General features: G+C 30.7%; 6 protein-coding genes across 9 annotated transcripts; 4 read left to right on the forward strand and 2 right to left on the reverse strand.

The window, feature by feature from the left end:
• Positions 1-272: 272 nt before the first annotated feature.
• Alg12 (Alg12 alpha-1,6-mannosyltransferase) lies at positions 273-4,257 on the forward strand. Its single transcript, XM_074247469.1, has 8 exons — positions 273-582; positions 669-801; positions 886-1,059; positions 1,263-1,416; positions 1,486-1,630; positions 1,917-2,143; positions 2,379-2,624; positions 2,697-4,257. The coding sequence occupies exons 1-8, from the start codon at positions 436-438 to the stop codon at positions 4,198-4,200; spliced, it is 2,730 nt and encodes a 909-aa protein (XP_074103570.1). The 5' UTR covers positions 273-435; the 3' UTR covers positions 4,201-4,257.
• A 300-nt stretch (positions 4,258-4,557) lies between these two features.
• Positions 4,558-6,558, forward strand: LOC141530398 (pyrroline-5-carboxylate reductase 1, mitochondrial). The gene is made up of 5 exons (XM_074247472.1): positions 4,558-4,995; positions 5,073-5,140; positions 5,200-5,370; positions 5,650-5,868; positions 6,191-6,558. Exons 1-5 carry the CDS (start codon positions 4,929-4,931, stop codon positions 6,482-6,484), a joined length of 819 nt encoding a protein of 272 aa, XP_074103573.1. The 5' UTR covers positions 4,558-4,928; the 3' UTR covers positions 6,485-6,558.
• Positions 6,559-6,631: 73 nt separating this feature from the next.
• Mrpl40 (mitochondrial ribosomal protein L40) lies at positions 6,632-8,154 on the forward strand. Of its 2 annotated transcripts, XM_074247474.1 has the most exons (5): positions 6,632-6,733; positions 6,816-6,855; positions 6,937-7,029; positions 7,196-7,366; positions 7,717-8,154. In XM_074247474.1, the coding sequence occupies exons 2-5, from the start codon at positions 6,821-6,823 to the stop codon at positions 8,033-8,035; spliced, it is 618 nt and encodes a 205-aa protein (XP_074103575.1). In that variant the 5' UTR covers positions 6,632-6,733; positions 6,816-6,820; the 3' UTR covers positions 8,036-8,154. The 2 variants fall into 2 exon arrangements, with proteins under 2 accessions (XP_074103575.1, XP_074103574.1); XM_074247473.1 differs by having other exon boundaries at positions 6,674-6,855.
• A 151-nt stretch (positions 8,155-8,305) lies between these two features.
• On the forward strand, positions 8,306-9,409 carry Qbp-1 (Queen brain-selective protein-1). Its single transcript, XM_074247475.1, has 3 exons — positions 8,306-8,770; positions 8,843-8,987; positions 9,061-9,409. The coding sequence occupies exons 1-3, from the start codon at positions 8,712-8,714 to the stop codon at positions 9,268-9,270; spliced, it is 414 nt and encodes a 137-aa protein (XP_074103576.1). The 5' UTR covers positions 8,306-8,711; the 3' UTR covers positions 9,271-9,409.
• Positions 9,094-14,405, reverse strand: LOC141530395 (uncharacterized). 3 transcript variants are annotated; one of them, XR_012479753.1, is made up of 5 exons: positions 12,191-14,405; positions 11,663-12,118; positions 11,502-11,602; positions 9,308-11,205; positions 9,094-9,240 (listed from the first exon to the last, which is right to left on the reverse strand). XR_012479753.1 is itself a non-coding variant. In XM_074247468.1 (3 exons), the coding sequence occupies exons 1-3, from the start codon at positions 14,037-14,039 to the stop codon at positions 10,057-10,059; spliced, it is 3,627 nt and encodes a 1,208-aa protein (XP_074103569.1). In that variant the 5' UTR covers positions 14,040-14,405; the 3' UTR covers positions 9,290-10,056. The 3 variants fall into 3 exon arrangements, 1 of the variants encoding a protein (XP_074103569.1); XR_012479752.1 differs by having other exon boundaries at positions 11,663-14,405; XM_074247468.1 differs by lacking the exon at positions 9,094-9,240 and having other exon boundaries at positions 9,290-11,205; positions 11,663-14,405.
• Positions 14,406-14,520: 115 nt separating this feature from the next.
• Positions 14,521-16,103, reverse strand: Dph5 (diphthine methyl ester synthase). Its single transcript, XM_074247471.1, has 3 exons — positions 15,902-16,103; positions 15,185-15,689; positions 14,521-15,117 (listed from the first exon to the last, which is right to left on the reverse strand). The coding sequence occupies exons 1-3, from the start codon at positions 16,034-16,036 to the stop codon at positions 14,891-14,893; spliced, it is 867 nt and encodes a 288-aa protein (XP_074103572.1). The 5' UTR covers positions 16,037-16,103; the 3' UTR covers positions 14,521-14,890.
• Positions 16,104-16,639: the final 536 nt, after the last annotated feature.

The following is a 16,639-nucleotide window of genomic DNA, read 5'->3' on the forward strand; positions in this document are numbered from 1 at the left end:
TCGAAGATGAAAATGAAGTTAGCCGATATTTAAAAATTTTTAGAATTTTTTTTATTAAAAAAATTCATTTTTAAAAAACTTTAAAAATATAAGTGCAATTTTTTAAAAATATTATTCAGTTCTAATTTAATAATTAAAAAAATTAACAATATGTTGGCTAACTTTAAAATTATCATTTGAAGATACCTTCAAACGGTATGACAGTTATCATGCGGTATATTTTTTTTTTAATATTTTTTTTTATAACCGAAATTCAGAATTGTATACGTTGTATACATTTTTAGTACGTGTATATTTAGTTATAATTGTAAAAATACATATGTGAAAATTTTTAAATGTGTGCTCAAAATAAAAATATTATACAGGAATAAAATTCACTTTAGTTGTAATTCATAGTAATTAAAGAAACAATTACAAAAAAAAAAAAAAAAATAAATGAATGAAAAACATGGAGAAATGGATCAATTAGTTATTCTAGTAGCGGCAGTTCATTTATTATACTGTCCATTTACCAAAGTTGAAGAAAGTTTTAATTTACAAGCCATGCACGATATTCTCTATCATGGGCATAACCTCGACGAGGTCTCAATAAATTTTTTTATAAATTGCCTAAAAAAAAAAAAAATTATTTCATAACAAGGTATAAAAATGATATTTAAATTTTTCAGTATGACCATCATGAATTTCCTGGAGTGGTACCAAGAACCTTTTTTGGATCCCTGGTGGTATCTGGACTGTCATACCCCATAGTCGCTGTTATTAAATACTTTGGGTTGACTAAATTTTGCGCTCAGTATGCAGGTATCCACTTTCTCCAATTCCGGTTTATATTTAAATTTAATTGTCACTATAAATAAGCACCTTTCATTTCATTATTATTTTCAGTGAGAGCAATTTTAGGATTACTTGTAATCTATACGCTGAGATTGTACAGACAAACATTGCAAAAAATATTTGGGATCGAGTTGACTAATTGGTTTGTCGCTATTATGGTCACGCAGTATCACTTTATGTATTACCTCAGCAGACCTTTGCCAAATATTATGGCAATGCCTTTAGGTAAATCTTGAGATACTGAAATTAAAATCTGTCAATTTTTAGAATTTAATAACAATCAAATTATTAAAAAATTAAACATCTGGAAATTAAAAAAAAATTACAAATTTGTAAAAAGAAGAAAAAAAAATGGCCAGATGTTAATTTCAGAATAGAAAAATTAGAAAAAAAAATTAATTAATAATAACTAAAATTTTTTCTTACAGTTTTATTAGCACTGCGTGGTTGGCTAAATCAGAACAATATTTTATTTATATGGTCATCGGCTCTGGCAATAGTTGTATTCAGAGCAGAGTTAGCACTACTCTTGGGTTTATTTTTGTTATACGACATAGCTTATAAAAAATTAACAATACCAAGGTAGGAAATAAATAAATAGACCTAATAATTTAAATTGTATTGTAGATATTATGACTAGTCTATTTTCAGAGTACTTAAAATAGGTATCCCAGCTGGTGTATGTACTCTAGCACTAACTGTGTTAATAGACTCTTTTTTCTGGAAGCGAGTACTCTGGCCAGAAGGCGAAGTACTCTATTTCAATACAGTTCTGAATAAAAGTAGCCAGTGGGGTGTATCCTTTGCAAATATTCATGACATTAAAGTTAGCTGTCACAAAACAATTTTTAATTTTTTTTAAACAAATAAATTTATTCCAAAAAATTGCATTTTTAGTTTTTAAAAATTTCTACATGTCAATTTTTTTTTGCCATAATTTATTTGTTACAAAAATAATTAAATATCTCCTAAATTAATTTTCATAATTATTTTTTAATCTGACAAAAATTTATCCCATTTATTGGAAGAGAATTTTATTTATCCTTAATTTTAATATAATATAAATATTAATTTGTAAATAGACGTCTCCATTCCTGTGGTACTTTTACTCAGCTCTGCCCCGAGGTATGGGACTGTCATACGTGCTGGTACCTCTGGGAATGCTGTGGGATGCCAGAGTAAGAGCACTCACTGTTCCAGCAATTACATTTGTTATATTGTACTCCTTTTTGCCTCATAAAGAATTAAGGTTCATCATTTATGTTTTTCCGCTACTGAACGTCGCGACTGCTTCCGCGTGCCAAAGGATGTAAGTATTTTTAAAAATGTTTTTCTACGTAAATTTTTAAATTCTTTAAAAATAAATTAATTATGAAAAATTATTTTTAAAAAATTTTATTTAGAATTTTTTAGATTTTCTAAAGATAGAATTTTTAAAATAAATTTTTCTTGCTATAATTTATTTATTAAAAAAATTTTTTTAATAATCCGATGTCTCTAAATTTCTCAATTATATTTTTAATTTTTAATTTATTTATTTTCAGCTGGAATAATAGAAAAAAAACGACGTGGAATTATTTATTATCCCTAGCAGTTCTCAGTCACTTTATATTCAACGCCGCATTTACAATGTTTCTTTTGTGTGTATCCAGTTTAAATTATCCTGGAGGCCGAGTTATTACCAGATTACATCAATTAGAAAAAGACAATCCGTATGTTTATGTCCATATAGATACTTTAACCGCGCAAACTGGAGTCTCAAGATTCATACAAATGAATCCAGACTGGAGGTATTAATTTAAGATTTATAATTTTTAAATTAAATAAATATTATGTGCTTAAGTATTTATTTTTTTCATCAGGTATTCCAAGCAAGAAAATTTGACGTACGACGATCCCGATGTAGGTCAATTTACGCATTTATTTATAGAAGCTAAAAGTAAAAATTTATTTTTGAGCAAACAACCGAATTATAAAATTATCGACTCGATTGACGGGTTCTCCCGGATTACTTTGAATTATAAAATGATACCGCCTATACGAATCGAAATGAAGCCCATGATTTTCATCATGAAAAAACCCGCTATTGATAACCTAAACCTGATCAAACGATCTGTGAACAATCAGAATTTAGAGTCAGAAATTGAGAGCGAAGATGAGGAAGATGAGGAAGATGAGGAAGAAGAAAACAATGATAATAAAATAAATGACAATTTTAATACTGTAAATTTTGACGACCAAGCAAGCGCTGAGAAAGATTTTAGTAATATTAATAATGATGATAATGATGATGACTTCTTGGAAATTCCTAAAATAAATGAAGCAGAAATTAATGTAGATAAAAGTAGTGAAAAAATAAAAACATATCAGTCTGTAAAAGAAGAAATAAAGCAGATAGTAGAAATTGTTAATGAAAGACGAAATAATGTAGATTTAATAATGGAAAAAAATAATTTTTATTCTCAAGTACCTGAAGAATCAATAGTAGAAGATAATATTGTTATTAATAATAATGATAATAATAATAATAATAATAATAATAATAATAATAATAATAATAGTGATGGAAAAGATAGAGAAGAAAAAAACCCAATAGTGATAAATAAAAAAATGCCAAAAAAAAATTTTAAAGATGAATTGGAGACTGAAGTAATTAAAAATGATAAAAAAATAGTTATTAAAAATAAATCCAATGGAATTATAACTCCGAAGAAACAGATCTCGGCTATAAAAGCTGAAATGAGTGAACAAGAAAAAAATAGGGTGAAAAAAATAGCCGAACCTAAAGTAGCTAATGTTAAGGAGAATATACGTAATATTATCCAACAGTTCAAGGAATTCGAAAAAGACCTATCTGCTTCGGCAGCCAGCAATTTAAATAATAAAATAAATAATTGGTCGCGTAAAAAGAAAATGGGTAAGATTAATGAGGAGAAGGTAGAGAATACTCAGTCATCCTCAGGATTGGCGGACGATAAACCGGATGAGTTTGAGGAGAATTATGATGAGGCAGCAGTCTTAGATAATGCTAAAGGATATCTTCGAGATGTTATTGACCAGTTTTACGAGCTGAAAGATGAGCTGTCTTTCAAAGAGAATTATCAGTTTAAAGATATCGCTGATAAATTTGACGAACGACCAATTACTGACACTCTGATATTGTTCAGCGAAGCACTGAAAGATTTAGTCCAGGAGATGAAGGGTAATAAACTAAAAGATATTACGTCTGAAGATAACGGTAGTATCAATCAAATTGATGATCTACCTAAAATTGATTATAACGTCCCCGCAGTTATCAGGGCTGATAATAATTCAAATGAAAAAAAAAGCAAAAAGCCAGACCGCCGGAGTCGTGAAAAAAAATAATTTTTTATTTTTATTTGGTTGAATTTTTTTAAATAAATTTAATTATTTGTAATAAAATTTTAAATTGTTTACACACGGTTATTTATTATTTTATTTTTTAAATTACGTATTTTTAATAAAAATATTTTGCTCGCAAGTACCTTAATTACGACATACGATTGTTTTAAATGAAGTTTGTTATTAATATTATTTCGCCTAAATATATTTATAAAAAAAAAATGTTGAGTAATTTTTTATTGTTCATTATATTTAATAAATAAGTTAATTGAACTTGAATGGATTCTGTATTATTTTTTTTCTTTTAACATTTATCTTGCAAAATCGATTGTGGCACAGTTATTCAGATACTCGTTTTTTATAAAAGCAATAGCAATGAGATAAATGTTTAATGTCAGCGACCTGAAAGAAAGGAAAGGTCACTGGGGCTGGCTGAGATAACTACATGCTATAAAAATTAATGCGAATAGGTAATAACTAATAACTATAATTATAATTATTCCTATATTCACTCTCTCGCTTCCTAATTCTCTCCCTTTCCGCTCAATTCCCGCTCAACCGTTCACGTTTTTGGATAAGATTACACATTGTAATTTTCGTTGGTTTGCTGCCGCATGAATGACGAAACACACAAAAGCCTATTGCAGTATTTACTTTATTTATGACAGCGGCAGTCCGTTATTTTGCTCGACAAATATATTTACTTGTTTTTTTTTTACAATTAACAAACAATGAAAATCGGATTTTTCGGTGGTGGAAAAATGGCCCACGCTTTGGCAAAAGGATTTATCAAAGCCGGTATTTAATCATTTTTTTTTTTTTACTACGTTACACTTTTCTATTTTCATATTCTATTGATTTCTTTCACACGCCAGGCCTAAAGGGAGACTCTATGGTAGCCAGCTGCTTACCGAGCGATTTAAAAAGCAAGCAAGCATTTGAGGTAATATAATATTTTAAAATGAAAAAAATTATTTTTTTACTTTATATGATTTTTTTCAGACTATCGGATCAAAAGTTGTTTTTTTAAATAAACAAGTTGCGGATCATGGAGATGTTTTAATTATTTCAGTTAAACCACAAGTTGTTAATAAAATACTTCCAGAAATTAAAAATTCTGATAAACTAATTCTTTCAATCGCTGCTGGTACTTCTATTGAACATTTAGAAAAAGTAAAAAACGCTTATTTATATAATTAATTTATGATCTTAGTAATGTAATTGAAATTGGCAGACACTTGACAATTTTTTTTAATAATAAATTAAATCTAGAAATTTTGATAATTTGTTTATTTAAAAAAATGTAAAAAAAAAATTTCACAAATTGAAGATTTGAAAAATTATCTGTGCAATTTTTTTATTAGTAATTGAATTGATGAAAAATTGTTCAAAGTCGGCTAATTTCAGTGTTACATTTTAATAAATTCATTTAATCTAAAAAAAAAAATTTAGAATTTACCAAAAGGAACCCCAGTGATAAGATTGATGCCCAATATTCCGGTCTCAATTGGCTACGGAGCGACAGTATTCAAAAGAGGAACATTTGCTGATCAAGAACATGCTGCTTTAGTTAAAAAATTATTTACCTCCATGGGAATTTGCGAAGAAATTGAAGAAGATGAAAGTCTGTTGGACACAGTGACAGCTCTTGCAGGATCAGGACCGGCTTATGTAAATTTCAAACTTTAATCTAAAATATTTTATCAATTAGTATAGATAATCACAAGCTTAGATTTTTATGACATTAAATTTAGCTGTCACTTGAGAATGTTTTAATTTTTTTTAACAAAAAAATTATTAAAAAAAAAATTGCATTTATAATTTAAAAAAATTTTTTTTTCTCATTTATTTTTGTCATAATTTATTTGTTAAAAAATTATAAATATTAATAAATAGCTGTTGAATTAATTTTTATATTTAATGTCATAAAATTTTTGACATTTTTTAGTCGGCTAATTTTATTTTCACAATTAATGATTAATAATTACCCCAGGTTTACATGATGATCGAATCACTAGCAGATGGTGCTGTTAAAATGGGAATGTCCCGTCAATTAGCATACAAATTAGCAACTCAGACAGTCCTAGGAGCCGGAGCGATGGTAAATCATCACCAGAGTATTGGAGATGGCTGTCATCCAGCTCAGCTCAAAGACGATGTGGCTTCTCCAGCCGGTTCCACGATAATGGCGATTCATCACTTGGAAAAATACGGTATGCGGTCAGCTGTCATCGGAGCTATCGAAGTTGCTACTTTAGCCTGTCGGGCATTTTCAAAAAAACAATAATAGTTGTAATTTATTACAATAATTTCGAGCAATAAAATTTTTCGCGGGATTTCGTCCGTTACGCAACGAAATAGAATTATTTGTACTGCCGTCTATCGGCCATTTTTACTAGCTCACTGTTTTACACGTTATATTTTTTTTTATAAATAATTTGATAAATAAAAAACATTATTTATTTGTTTACTGGTGAGATATAATCTCAATAAAATAAAAGATTTTCACAATCATTTGGTTTCATTTATTTAGTATGTGATAAAAATGTATTATTGTTGTTTACAAAAAATTTTTTGAAGGTTATTTAATTCTTTTGTTAACTTTTAATTGTAATTAGTAATAATGTCTTTTTTAAGTGCTCTTGCTAAACAATCTAGGTAATTATTTAACATTTCTTTTTTTTTAAATGAAATTCTTTTAGTTTTATTTACTGAAATAATTTTTTACTTTTTATTTAGAGTATTATTGAACCCTGTACTGATACAATGTCCTCAAAGGAATATTTTTACTGATATTTCTCCAGTTTGTTTTAAAATAACAGACACTTTGTTGTAAGTATTGATTTTTAATTAGTATTATTAATTAATTCTAATGACATTTATAAGTATCTCAATATTTCTTCTTTTTAATTTAATATCAGCTGTTCTTACTGTCATTAAAATTATACATAAAATTTTTTTTATTATGTAAATTAATAAATATCTAAAAATTTTACAGTGGTGAACCATTGAAGAGGAAGAAAAGATTAGATCCATCTATCATAAGACACAGAGAGGAACGTAAACGTCGAAAATTAGAAAAACATATTCGCCGATTAGAAAAGCATTCTAGAAAGCTAAAACCGATTACTGAATGTCAAGTACCATTTAAATTAATTGATGAACTAAAGTAAGTTAAATAATTAATAATTGTGATACTAAATTTAACAGTTAGTTGACAATTTATTAATTTTATTCACTAAAAAAATGTATATCATTTATTTTATTAAAAATCTTTATTGAAAAAAAATTTTACATTAGAAGAAAATATTAAAAATTATCCGTGCAATTTTTTAAAAATATTTTTTTAGTTCTAATTTAATTAATAAAAAATTGTTGAACGTTGACTAATTTTTACAAGTAAAAATTTTTAAAGCATTTTTTTATTGCAATTAATTTATTATAAAAATTAAAAAAATTGAAATAAAATAATTTCAATTAATTGGGATTAAATAAAATAAAATGAACTACTTACTTCAGACAAAGGACCCGTCCGAAGCCAGAACTGACACCCGAAGTTCTAGAAGAACGAACTCTGTTACTGAAAGACTGGTCAAGATACAAACACCGCCAACACGTGGAAGATGTAATGACAATAGAGTCCATGATTGCATCCCAGCACAGAGCTCTTGAAGAGCTCAAAGCCGAGTCGCAAGATCTTTATGATGCAGCAATAGAACTAGACATGTCTTTGCTGTTGTTAGAAGTATCAGGACCTACTTGGACTCCGCCGATTCCAAACTACGATATGCCGGATGGAGATTACTTTGATATATCCAAAAAATGGGAAGGCGAATAAACGAATAATCATTTATAAGTTTATCAATTAAAATAATCAATTTGAGGGTCTTTGATGTCAAATTATGTATCATTTAGTGAAATAATGTCAAGGCTAATAAAAAATATGAATGAGTGCTATTTTAAGAATTAAAACTATTTCATTTTGTTTTATAATATGGATTATAAATATTGTCTGGATTTTCAATTATGTCATAAGTAAATATTTTCAAATTACGAGTTATTGATAGTACTGATAAATCAAAGTGCTTAACAATTATCAAGTAATTTTTTCACGCATATTTTGATCTGGTTATCGGGGATAATCCGGCTCGCCATTATCTTTTCAGACGTTTAATTAAAAAATAATTTACTAAAATAATGAGTGTGGCAAATAGCAGACATGCCTTGGGATACTTACTCTCATTACCATAATAATGAATAAAGTAATTCATGTGTAAAAATTACATGAAGCTGTTTAAATTTTCTAACTAGACAGCAGACAAAAAAAAATCTTCTGGCAAGCGTCAAATTTTCTTGGACACTAAATAAATATTGATGTGAGCTGAAGGTACTAAGAGTATAAAAAACCATGGGAGAAGAAATATTTTCATCACTTGCTAGCTCACCGTCCTCCGGTCCATATTACTTGTTACTTAAATTAAAAATTTTTCGTTCTATTTTTATAAAGCTGAAAGATGTTGAAACAAATATTTTGCTTTATCTCCTTTAAATTATTTATTATTTTTTTATCTACGTAAGTATAATTTATTTACCATTAATCATTTATCTGTACTCATTTAAAATAAAATTATTTATTTTATTACAGATTTCTTCTTTCGTCTGCTTCTATAATTCGTGTGCGTGAATCTGAAAGACGCATCGAGTGTCCACGTGGCTGTGCTGGGGAATGTGATAAGTGCGAGTACGGAGTGGTATTATCTCAGCAGTGTGGAGTTTTGGAGTGCAGAAAGGTATTTTTTTTAATTTTCTGTAAATGAATAAATAAATAAATAAAGAAGAAAATAAAATGATAAAAAATTCTAGGGACCGGATGAGCGATGCGGTGGTCATACTAACGGAGTCTGCGGTGATGGAATGATTTGTTTGTGTGAAAGATGTATCGGATGCAGTGCAGATACCCTAGAGTGTTCAAACACCCACTTCGACCACCCATGCCTACCTCCCGGCATCATTGACACCAACAGGGACATGAAGTACCTGGACCTGAACAACAACCGCATGTTTTATGGTTAAATAAATTTATTGGACGTACTTAAACATCATTACACACCGCTCGCAGTATTTGACCAGATCAGATCTTTTTATTCTACATAAATAGTTGTCGACATTTATCAATGTACATTGTACGTAAATATACTTGCTCTGTCAATTATTTTAGCTTTGATTCATTTTTCACCTTTTAATTATTTCTAAAGTGTTAACTAATATTGCAAGTGTAATAAGAAATATAATCTATTCTTTAATTTAGATGAAAAATATGTAAATATATGTGTCCGCAAACTATTCGTAACGTGATTGGTTGAATATATCATAAGCATGAAAATATATGCAAACGCTATAGTAAGGCGGGCGCTTGCGCGCGCAAATTTGAATTCTAGTTATTTATAAGCGGGATCAACCATTTTAATTTTCATTTTTTTGAACGAAATTTCTTTTGATTTTTTTTTTTTTTTTGAAAAATACATTAAAGTTAGCAGTTATTTAATAATTTTTTAATTTTATCTAACAAAGAAATTTTTTCTGAAAAAATATTTTTAAAAAATTGCATTTCTAATTTTTTGAAATTTCTGCATGTCAATTTTTTTTTTCTCATTTATTTTTGCCATAAATTATTGTTAAAAAAATTCTAAAAATTGATAAATATCTGCTAAATTAATTCTCATTAAAAAATGAAAAATTTAATTAAAAAAAAAGTTGATCATCACAATTTTGACAAATTTTCAAAAAAATTTATAAATTTATAAGGAGCCCAAAATGGGTCTGACCCCACTTATAAATAATTACCTTAATTTTTTTAAATTAAGACAAGTTATTTTTAACTTTATAATCTTCATGGAGCTGGTGATTGCCGTTAGTGTAAAGCAAAGACTCTTTCGTTGGAATATTTTGCATCAGTGTGATAGGAATAGAGTTTCCATTGCCGAATACGACGTTCAATAAATTGTTTTCTAAAAGTTTGATGCTAACTGGCGAAGCCAAAGGCACGTTGGTAGGAATTTGACCAGGTAGATTGAAAAGAGATTGATCAAAAATAGTTGTCAAGTTTCCTAGATCGTATTTCAGAACCTGGTTATTTTTAGAAGCGACTGAGCCATTTAATAATTTCAATGGTTTGATATTTTGATGTTCCTCCGGTTCTTGGCTAATTTTAACTCCATTGCATTTTATTTCTTCTTTAATATTTTCAACTTGATTATCTTCCTCTGGCTCATTAATTTCTTCAGTAATAATAACTCCCTCATTGGTTAGCGAATCATTGTCCAGACTCCTCGGTGATGAAGCAATATTACTGATATTAGCGCCTAAATCATTGTCAACGTAATTGTAATTGTAAATCCCCGGCATGTGTGACTGAGTGAGTGGGTTTAATCCAAAATCAAAAAGCGGGAAGCCGATTGTCGGTGGAACGTTTGGAGTGCTATTGCTTAAAATAATTACACTACTGCTTGCAGTAAATTTTCCAGTACTACCATGATTATTAATTTGTTGATCAGCATGGCGATCAGTAATTGTCTTATGCCCATCTTGGGCCCAATTTTTAAGAACCTGATTATCGTCGGAAGAGTCATCATCATCATCATCTTTATCATCCTTTCGGTCTTTGCTGGTATTCTTCCCAGCGTACCGAGAATGACGGCGATAAAATGTGTTGCTGTTCATCAGCGAGTCAAAACCATCAGCGGGTAGAACTATACAGTCGTGAAATTCTCCAGTGTGCTGCAATCCAAAGTCTTGATCATTATTAGAAATATCCAAGGGCAAAGTATCTGTAGACAGTGTCGTGGTTTTTTGCATTGCGTTTTCTCGGTGGAGTCGCTTTCGAAGATCACGCGACTGGAGAGAATTTTCATGGATTTCTTCTTCGATTTTATCCTGTGACTCTGATATACTTTCAGCTGCATCGATCTCGACAATTACTAAGGGTTGTCTTACGTCTTCATCATCAGTCTGCAAAACAATAGTAATTATTATTTATAACCATTAAAAAAATTATTATAATCTATATTATTAAAAGAATAAGAAAAATTTTGTCTCCAGGATAGTCATATAATAAAATCGGTTTTTAAAATTAAATTTAGTGTCATTGCAAAGGTCTTGACTTGAATTTATGCCTTTTCAAGGTTTCATATCATTCATAATAAAGCAAGGCTGCTAATTAAAATTAATAAAATTATAAAATAATAATAATAATAATAATAATAATAATAATAAAATTCTAAAAAATTATTCATTTATATACTTAACATTGTATTATCTTCAGCCAGCAAAATACTACTGATTAAATTATCTTCTTTAATTTTTTCCAACTGAAGACGACGGCGACGTGCAAGAAATCCTCGAATAGCTTTAAAAATACCCTCGATCAATATTCAGCTAAACTAAATAAAAAAATTAGAATAATTACCAGCTTGGATAACAATCAGAGCCCTATTAAATTTAGCCATATCATTTTCACCATCAGGCTCTTGTTTGTCTTCTTTATCAGAATGTTCTTCAAGAACTTCATCAACCTTATCAGCTTCATTAAATCCACCGGATACTTTCTCAGCCTCCAACGAAATTTCCTCGGCATCTTTATCACTCTTATCAGCTTCCAACACGACCTGCAGTGAGAAAATATCTCCCTCAATCTTCTCACTGGAATTATCAACAGTCGTAGTAGTCAAAACATCTGCACTCTCAACCAGAGTGTTAGAAATTTCATTATCTTCAGGTTGCTCTGACTCGTCATCAGTCGAAGTGAGTTTGAACGAAGACACAGTAATATCTTGAAGAGAATCAAGGTTCAACTCCGGTACAAAGGGTCTCACCGGTTCGTCCAGCGACAGGCTTTGAATCAGAGGCTCCGTAGTGCAATTATCTGTAACAGTAGTCTCTTTAGCTTCATTCGAAGACGACTCTGGTATGTCAGTAATCGATTCACCTACATCACCTCGATCACCTCCATCACCGCTGCTCTGCTCGGTCTCTCCTCTCCCGTCCAGGCTCTTGGGTGATCCTACTTCAGTTTCAACACTCGTTTCCTTCGCCGACGAGGTCATTTCTTCTTTCTGATAATCAACCACCTTCAATTCATTATCGCTCTCAATCTCAGCTTGATTTTCCTGCTCACCCGTTTCAGTCCGGCTGCTCCGAGAATCCTCACCTCCTTCCTCTTCATTGATACACTGCAGATCATGTTTGATAACTCTGACCTTATTCTTCATCATTAAATCATCTGGATCTACCAAATCGTTGATAGAAATCGCGGATTCCATCGGCTGTGTTACAACGACTTCTCCAAAAGAATCTAAAAGCGGGTCAGCTTGAATTTCTTGCTCATTAATTGACCCAGCCCGGTCTGGAATGATAACTGTAGTTACGTTACTTGGAATTTCAGACTTATCATTGTCTTCAGTTAAAACATAGCAACATTCTTCTTTAATTTCTTCTTCTTTAGCTTTAACTTCAGTAATTTCTTCTACCTCCACTTCATCAGCAACATCACTATTATCAACAACAGCAGGTATCAAAACAGGAAGCGTCAAGTCTTGTTTGACTTTTTCAACTTTAGAAAGCTGATCGTCATTAGCAATAGAAGAACTGCTGCTGCTGCTGCTGGTGACAACTGGTGGAAGAGCAAAGCTATCACTCTTATTATCATTAACCTTGACAGAATCCTTGACCGCAGTAGACTGAACCGAAGGAAGATGATCTTCACCGTGCTTGAATTTCCTCAGATTATTTTCTTTCAACAAACTGCTCGAAATACCTTGCAACAGATTATGAGTCTCATGTAGCATCGCCTCCAATTCATCAGTAGTAGCTTCATTATACTTCCGACGACGACTAGCTACAAAATCAGCAGAATGCGGCCGATTTTTATTGCTCCGGGGTGGAAAACATGATGAAATATCCTTCAAAATATTGTGCGTTTCATTCAGCCTGGCCTCCAGAGCATTAGAATTATTATTTAAATTATTTTCAGCCAAGTCTTGAGTCTGACTGTGAGTAGACTGCCGGGAAAGTGATTTAGTTTCTCTGAAAATTTTTAATTTCTCGTTAATAATCGGTTCCGTTGCGTCGATAACATCCTGGACTTTAGCGACGTAATTAAGCGGCTGCAGAGGCTCGTCGAAGCTTGAAGACTGTGAAAATTTATTGACTACATAATCTTTGACTTTGTTCATACTCAAGTTGGTCATTGAAGTGGTCACTGCTTTGTTGCTTCTCATAGACTCGCTTCTTTCGCGACTGCTGATCCTGTTCTTCTTCAGCTTGGTCTTGATGTCCTTGGCGAGCATCTCGTCGTTGCTGATCACGCTAGGCGACTGGGTTTTCATGTCCCGGGATTTTCTTCGCTGGTGGTGGTGGTGGTGGTGATGGTGCTCGGTTATCACCACGGGAAAGTCGCGGCTTTTCTCATACTGGGAATAATAATTAGGATTAGACCGCTTGGAAATTTTGTGATGGTAGTGATGGTACGGCTGCCAGTCGCAGGGAGATTCACGTGTCACTTGACAGCTTGATGAGACAGATGAAGAAGATGAGTCGTATAAAATAGGCTGTGAGTAATGTCTATTGATCTTCGGGTAGTTCTGGTCACGCAGTTGCAGCAAGTTTGAAAAATGCTGGGCAGCAAACACGTAAATATCCGGAGGATGGTGCCGAATCACTTCGCGGGTTAAATTTTCTACTGCTGCTGCTAATCCGTCCGGAATTTTCGGAGTTATCACGTAATTTCCCCGATTACTTCCGCCGATTTTTGCATTTATAAATATGTTTTCACTCAGCGTAGCCATTTTAACTGCAATAAAATAAATGTAAGTTTTTTTTTTTTTTTTTTTTTTTTTTAATATATGTTTTTATTATTATGTAGAAGACAGGAGGAGAGACTCCGATGTTTATAGCACGAAAGGTTTTAATGTTGTGTGACTAGGTGAAATGTATTTTCAACCGGGGGCAAAATCGATAAGAGTGCCACAACATTCGTGGATCGATTTGTTTCGCGTTCACGGACTCCATGGTCACCGTCTTTTTAAATATATTATTTTATTTTATATTTTATTTAATGCAATATAAATAAGAATATAAAATATAGAATAAGATATAAAAAGATATTTATAAAAAATTGCACTTATAGTTTTTCAAGTTTTTAACAAATGACAATTTTTTTTTCTTTTTTTTTCTTCTTTTTTTTTTTTTTTTTTTCTTTTTTTTTTTTAGACATTTTTTCAATAAAAAAATTTTTTTTATTTTCAAATGTCGGTTAATTTAATTTTCCTTTGCAAGTACTAGGTAGGAAAATAGCAGAATTAAAAGAAAAAAGATTATTGTATTTATTTGGGTTCTGATTAGATCAAGAGATGCTTCTTGGTGTTATTGATGAAATTGCTATATGAACCTCAGTAGAAATCAATTTTACCTTGAAAAAAATTTACCAGAAAATATAATACATTATAGAGTCTTCTACAATTATGTTTCGATAAAAATATCCATTGACGTTTCCTGTATTGGATTAAATATTTACAAAATTATCAATTATTCAAACAAATCGATTACCTGCGCTCTACATAATAATTAAAATATTTAAATCTTATTATCGTTTCATTTTCATTAGAAATTTATTCAAGTATTTTTAGATTTCTTTTACTTAAGACGTTTGCTGTTCAATTAATTTCTTAAATTCATTCTTATCTAATGCGAATTCTTCTAGGCAATCAATTTCAATTGGATGAAGATGTTTCGCAGGGATAACCAGAGAATGAAGAGGCGGTCCAAGATCTACAGAAGACATTTCTCTTAAAGTACAGGTAATTATTTGCTGGTCATCGGACCCAACTCGTGCTAAGCCAACAGCTAAGCTGTCTTCTGTCAAAACTAAAAATAAAAAAAAAGATAAAATAAAATAAATAAAAAATACAAATTTTAGGTGAACATAAATTACCAAGCTCTTGATTAGAATTTCGACGGTTTTTTATTATAGAAATCAGCTGGTTGGCGGCTTCAGCGACGCTCATGAACCTCGGAGGCATATATTCGCGTTTCTTCTTCGTCAAACTCTCCAGAGTAGGCTCTTTTACTTTGATATCAAGGAGACAAAGAGTATGTAGGTTTCTTTGTAAATTGCCGATTAGTTTTTCATGAAAACTGTCGGGCTGCCAAGAGTCTGTCCAGTAGGGAATAGACACTACTTCGCCGTAGGAGTACAATTGAAGTCCACAGCATCCAACTGCATTTAAAATAGACGCATTATGAATCACTCTCACCTGAACATTTTGCTTTCGAGCTCGCAAAACTAAGTCCATGTGTGTAGTAGCTCCAAAAGGATCTCCAATCACTAAAAAAGCCACATCTTTTGTTGCTGCGCTTGATATTATTTCTGACATACTGTCGTCGCTTTCAACAAGTTCGCGGTCTGCTATTTTTATAGATCGGCCGTAATGTTTTTCCTGAAAATAAAAATTTTTTTAATAAAATATAAAAATTAGCTCAGCAGAAATTTTATAATTTTAGTGACAATAAGTTATGGCAAAAAATTAGAAAAAAAATTGACATTTAAAAATTAAAAATGCAATTTTTTACAAACAATTTTTTTTATTAAATAAATAGTCAAGTGACTGCTAACTTGAATGTCATTAGTAAAATTTTAGATTTTACATACTAGAGCATCTTGGCCTGCGGATAAAACAGAAGTATAAGCTTCCAGATAAATATCGTCGCATTTTTTTATTGCATTATGACCTTTCTCGGTGATATCAGTTGGATCTCCAAGTCCTAGACCTATAAGGTACAGCATTTTGGTTTATTTTTATATGCCAACAAATGCAAGCACGTGTGACACTTGAGCAACTTGAACATAACCTTTCTTTTAATTGTGACTTGCGGCAAACTTCATTACTAACCTGTCAGATAATATAGTGAGGTTACTTTTCAGTAGTTGATAATTACTGTGATGACAAGAGTGAAAATTTTCAGTTTAAACTTTAAAAAATTTTCTTTTGCCGCTGAAAAGCTTTGAAACAGATGAAAAGATTGTTATTTTATATTATATATATACAGTTTTGTTTTTGCCGAAAAAAAATATTGTTAAACAAAAAAAAATTGAATAGAGATTTTTAAAAGTGCGTAAACATTTCTTCCATCGGATTCCGCGGTAATGGTAACATTCACGGTAATTGCAACGCGGTTTAAAAATTTTTTCCATGAAAATTAAATTTCTACTGTCAGTTATTTTTTTGAAACTATAGTTTCTGAAGAACATAAAAATACCTCAAGTGCAAATTTACAAGTGGAACATTTTATGAACTCCGCTAAAAGTTATTATCGAGTATTGGATGAATTGGGTAAGTTTTATTTTTTTAAGTTATTCGATTATTTTTTTTTTAATACTGTCGTTAAT

Source organism: Cotesia typhae, unplaced genomic scaffold (assembly GCF_013202065.1).
Source record: "Cotesia typhae breed Kobodo isofemale line unplaced genomic scaffold, CoteBio_Ctyphae contig_5, whole genome shotgun sequence".
NCBI classification, from domain to species: domain Eukaryota; kingdom Metazoa; phylum Arthropoda; class Insecta; order Hymenoptera; family Braconidae; genus Cotesia; species Cotesia typhae.

Coding starts and splice junctions, on each gene's coding strand:
- Qbp-1 (XM_074247475.1), top strand. CDS start 8,712: ATGTTGAAACAAATATTTTGCTTTATCTCCTTTAAATTATTTATTATT. Junction 8,771..8,842: donor TTTATTATTTTTTTATCTAC/GTAAGTATAATT, acceptor ATTTTATTACAG/ATTTCTTCTTTCGTCTGCTT. Junction 8,988..9,060: donor GAGTTTTGGAGTGCAGAAAG/GTATTTTTTTTA, acceptor AAAAAATTCTAG/GGACCGGATGAGCGATGCGG.
- Alg12 (XM_074247469.1), top strand. CDS start 436: ATGAATGAAAAACATGGAGAAATGGATCAATTAGTTATTCTAGTAGCG. Junction 583..668: donor ATGGGCATAACCTCGACGAG/GTCTCAATAAAT, acceptor TAAATTTTTCAG/TATGACCATCATGAATTTCC. Junction 1,060..1,262: donor TATTATGGCAATGCCTTTAG/GTAAATCTTGAG, acceptor TTTTTCTTACAG/TTTTATTAGCACTGCGTGGT.
- LOC141530398 (XM_074247472.1), top strand. CDS start 4,929: ATGAAAATCGGATTTTTCGGTGGTGGAAAAATGGCCCACGCTTTGGCA. Junction 5,141..5,199: donor AAAGCAAGCAAGCATTTGAG/GTAATATAATAT, acceptor GATTTTTTTCAG/ACTATCGGATCAAAAGTTGT. Junction 5,869..6,190: donor CAGGATCAGGACCGGCTTAT/GTAAATTTCAAA, acceptor TAATTACCCCAG/GTTTACATGATGATCGAATC.
- Mrpl40 (XM_074247474.1), top strand. CDS start 6,821: ATGTCTTTTTTAAGTGCTCTTGCTAAACAATCTAG. Junction 7,030..7,195: donor AAAATAACAGACACTTTGTT/GTAAGTATTGAT, acceptor AAAATTTTACAG/TGGTGAACCATTGAAGAGGA. Junction 7,367..7,716: donor AAATTAATTGATGAACTAAA/GTAAGTTAAATA, acceptor TACTTACTTCAG/ACAAAGGACCCGTCCGAAGC.
- Dph5 (XM_074247471.1), bottom strand. CDS start 16,036: ATGCTGTACCTTATAGGTCTAGGACTTGGAGATCCAACTGATATCACC. Junction 15,690..15,901: donor CCGCAGGCCAAGATGCTCTA/GTATGTAAAATC, acceptor TTTTATTTTCAG/GAAAAACATTACGGCCGATC. Junction 15,118..15,184: donor AAATTCTAATCAAGAGCTTG/GTAATTTATGTT, acceptor TTTTATTTTTAG/TTTTGACAGAAGACAGCTTA.
- LOC141530395 (XM_074247468.1), bottom strand. CDS start 14,039: ATGGCTACGCTGAGTGAAAACATATTTATAAATGCAAAAATCGGCGGA. Junction 11,603..11,662: donor TCTGATTGTTATCCAAGCTG/GTAATTATTCTA, acceptor GTATTTTTAAAG/CTATTCGAGGATTTCTTGCA. Junction 11,206..11,501: donor TGGCTGAAGATAATACAATG/TTAAGTATATAA, acceptor ATTGTTTTGCAG/ACTGATGATGAAGACGTAAG.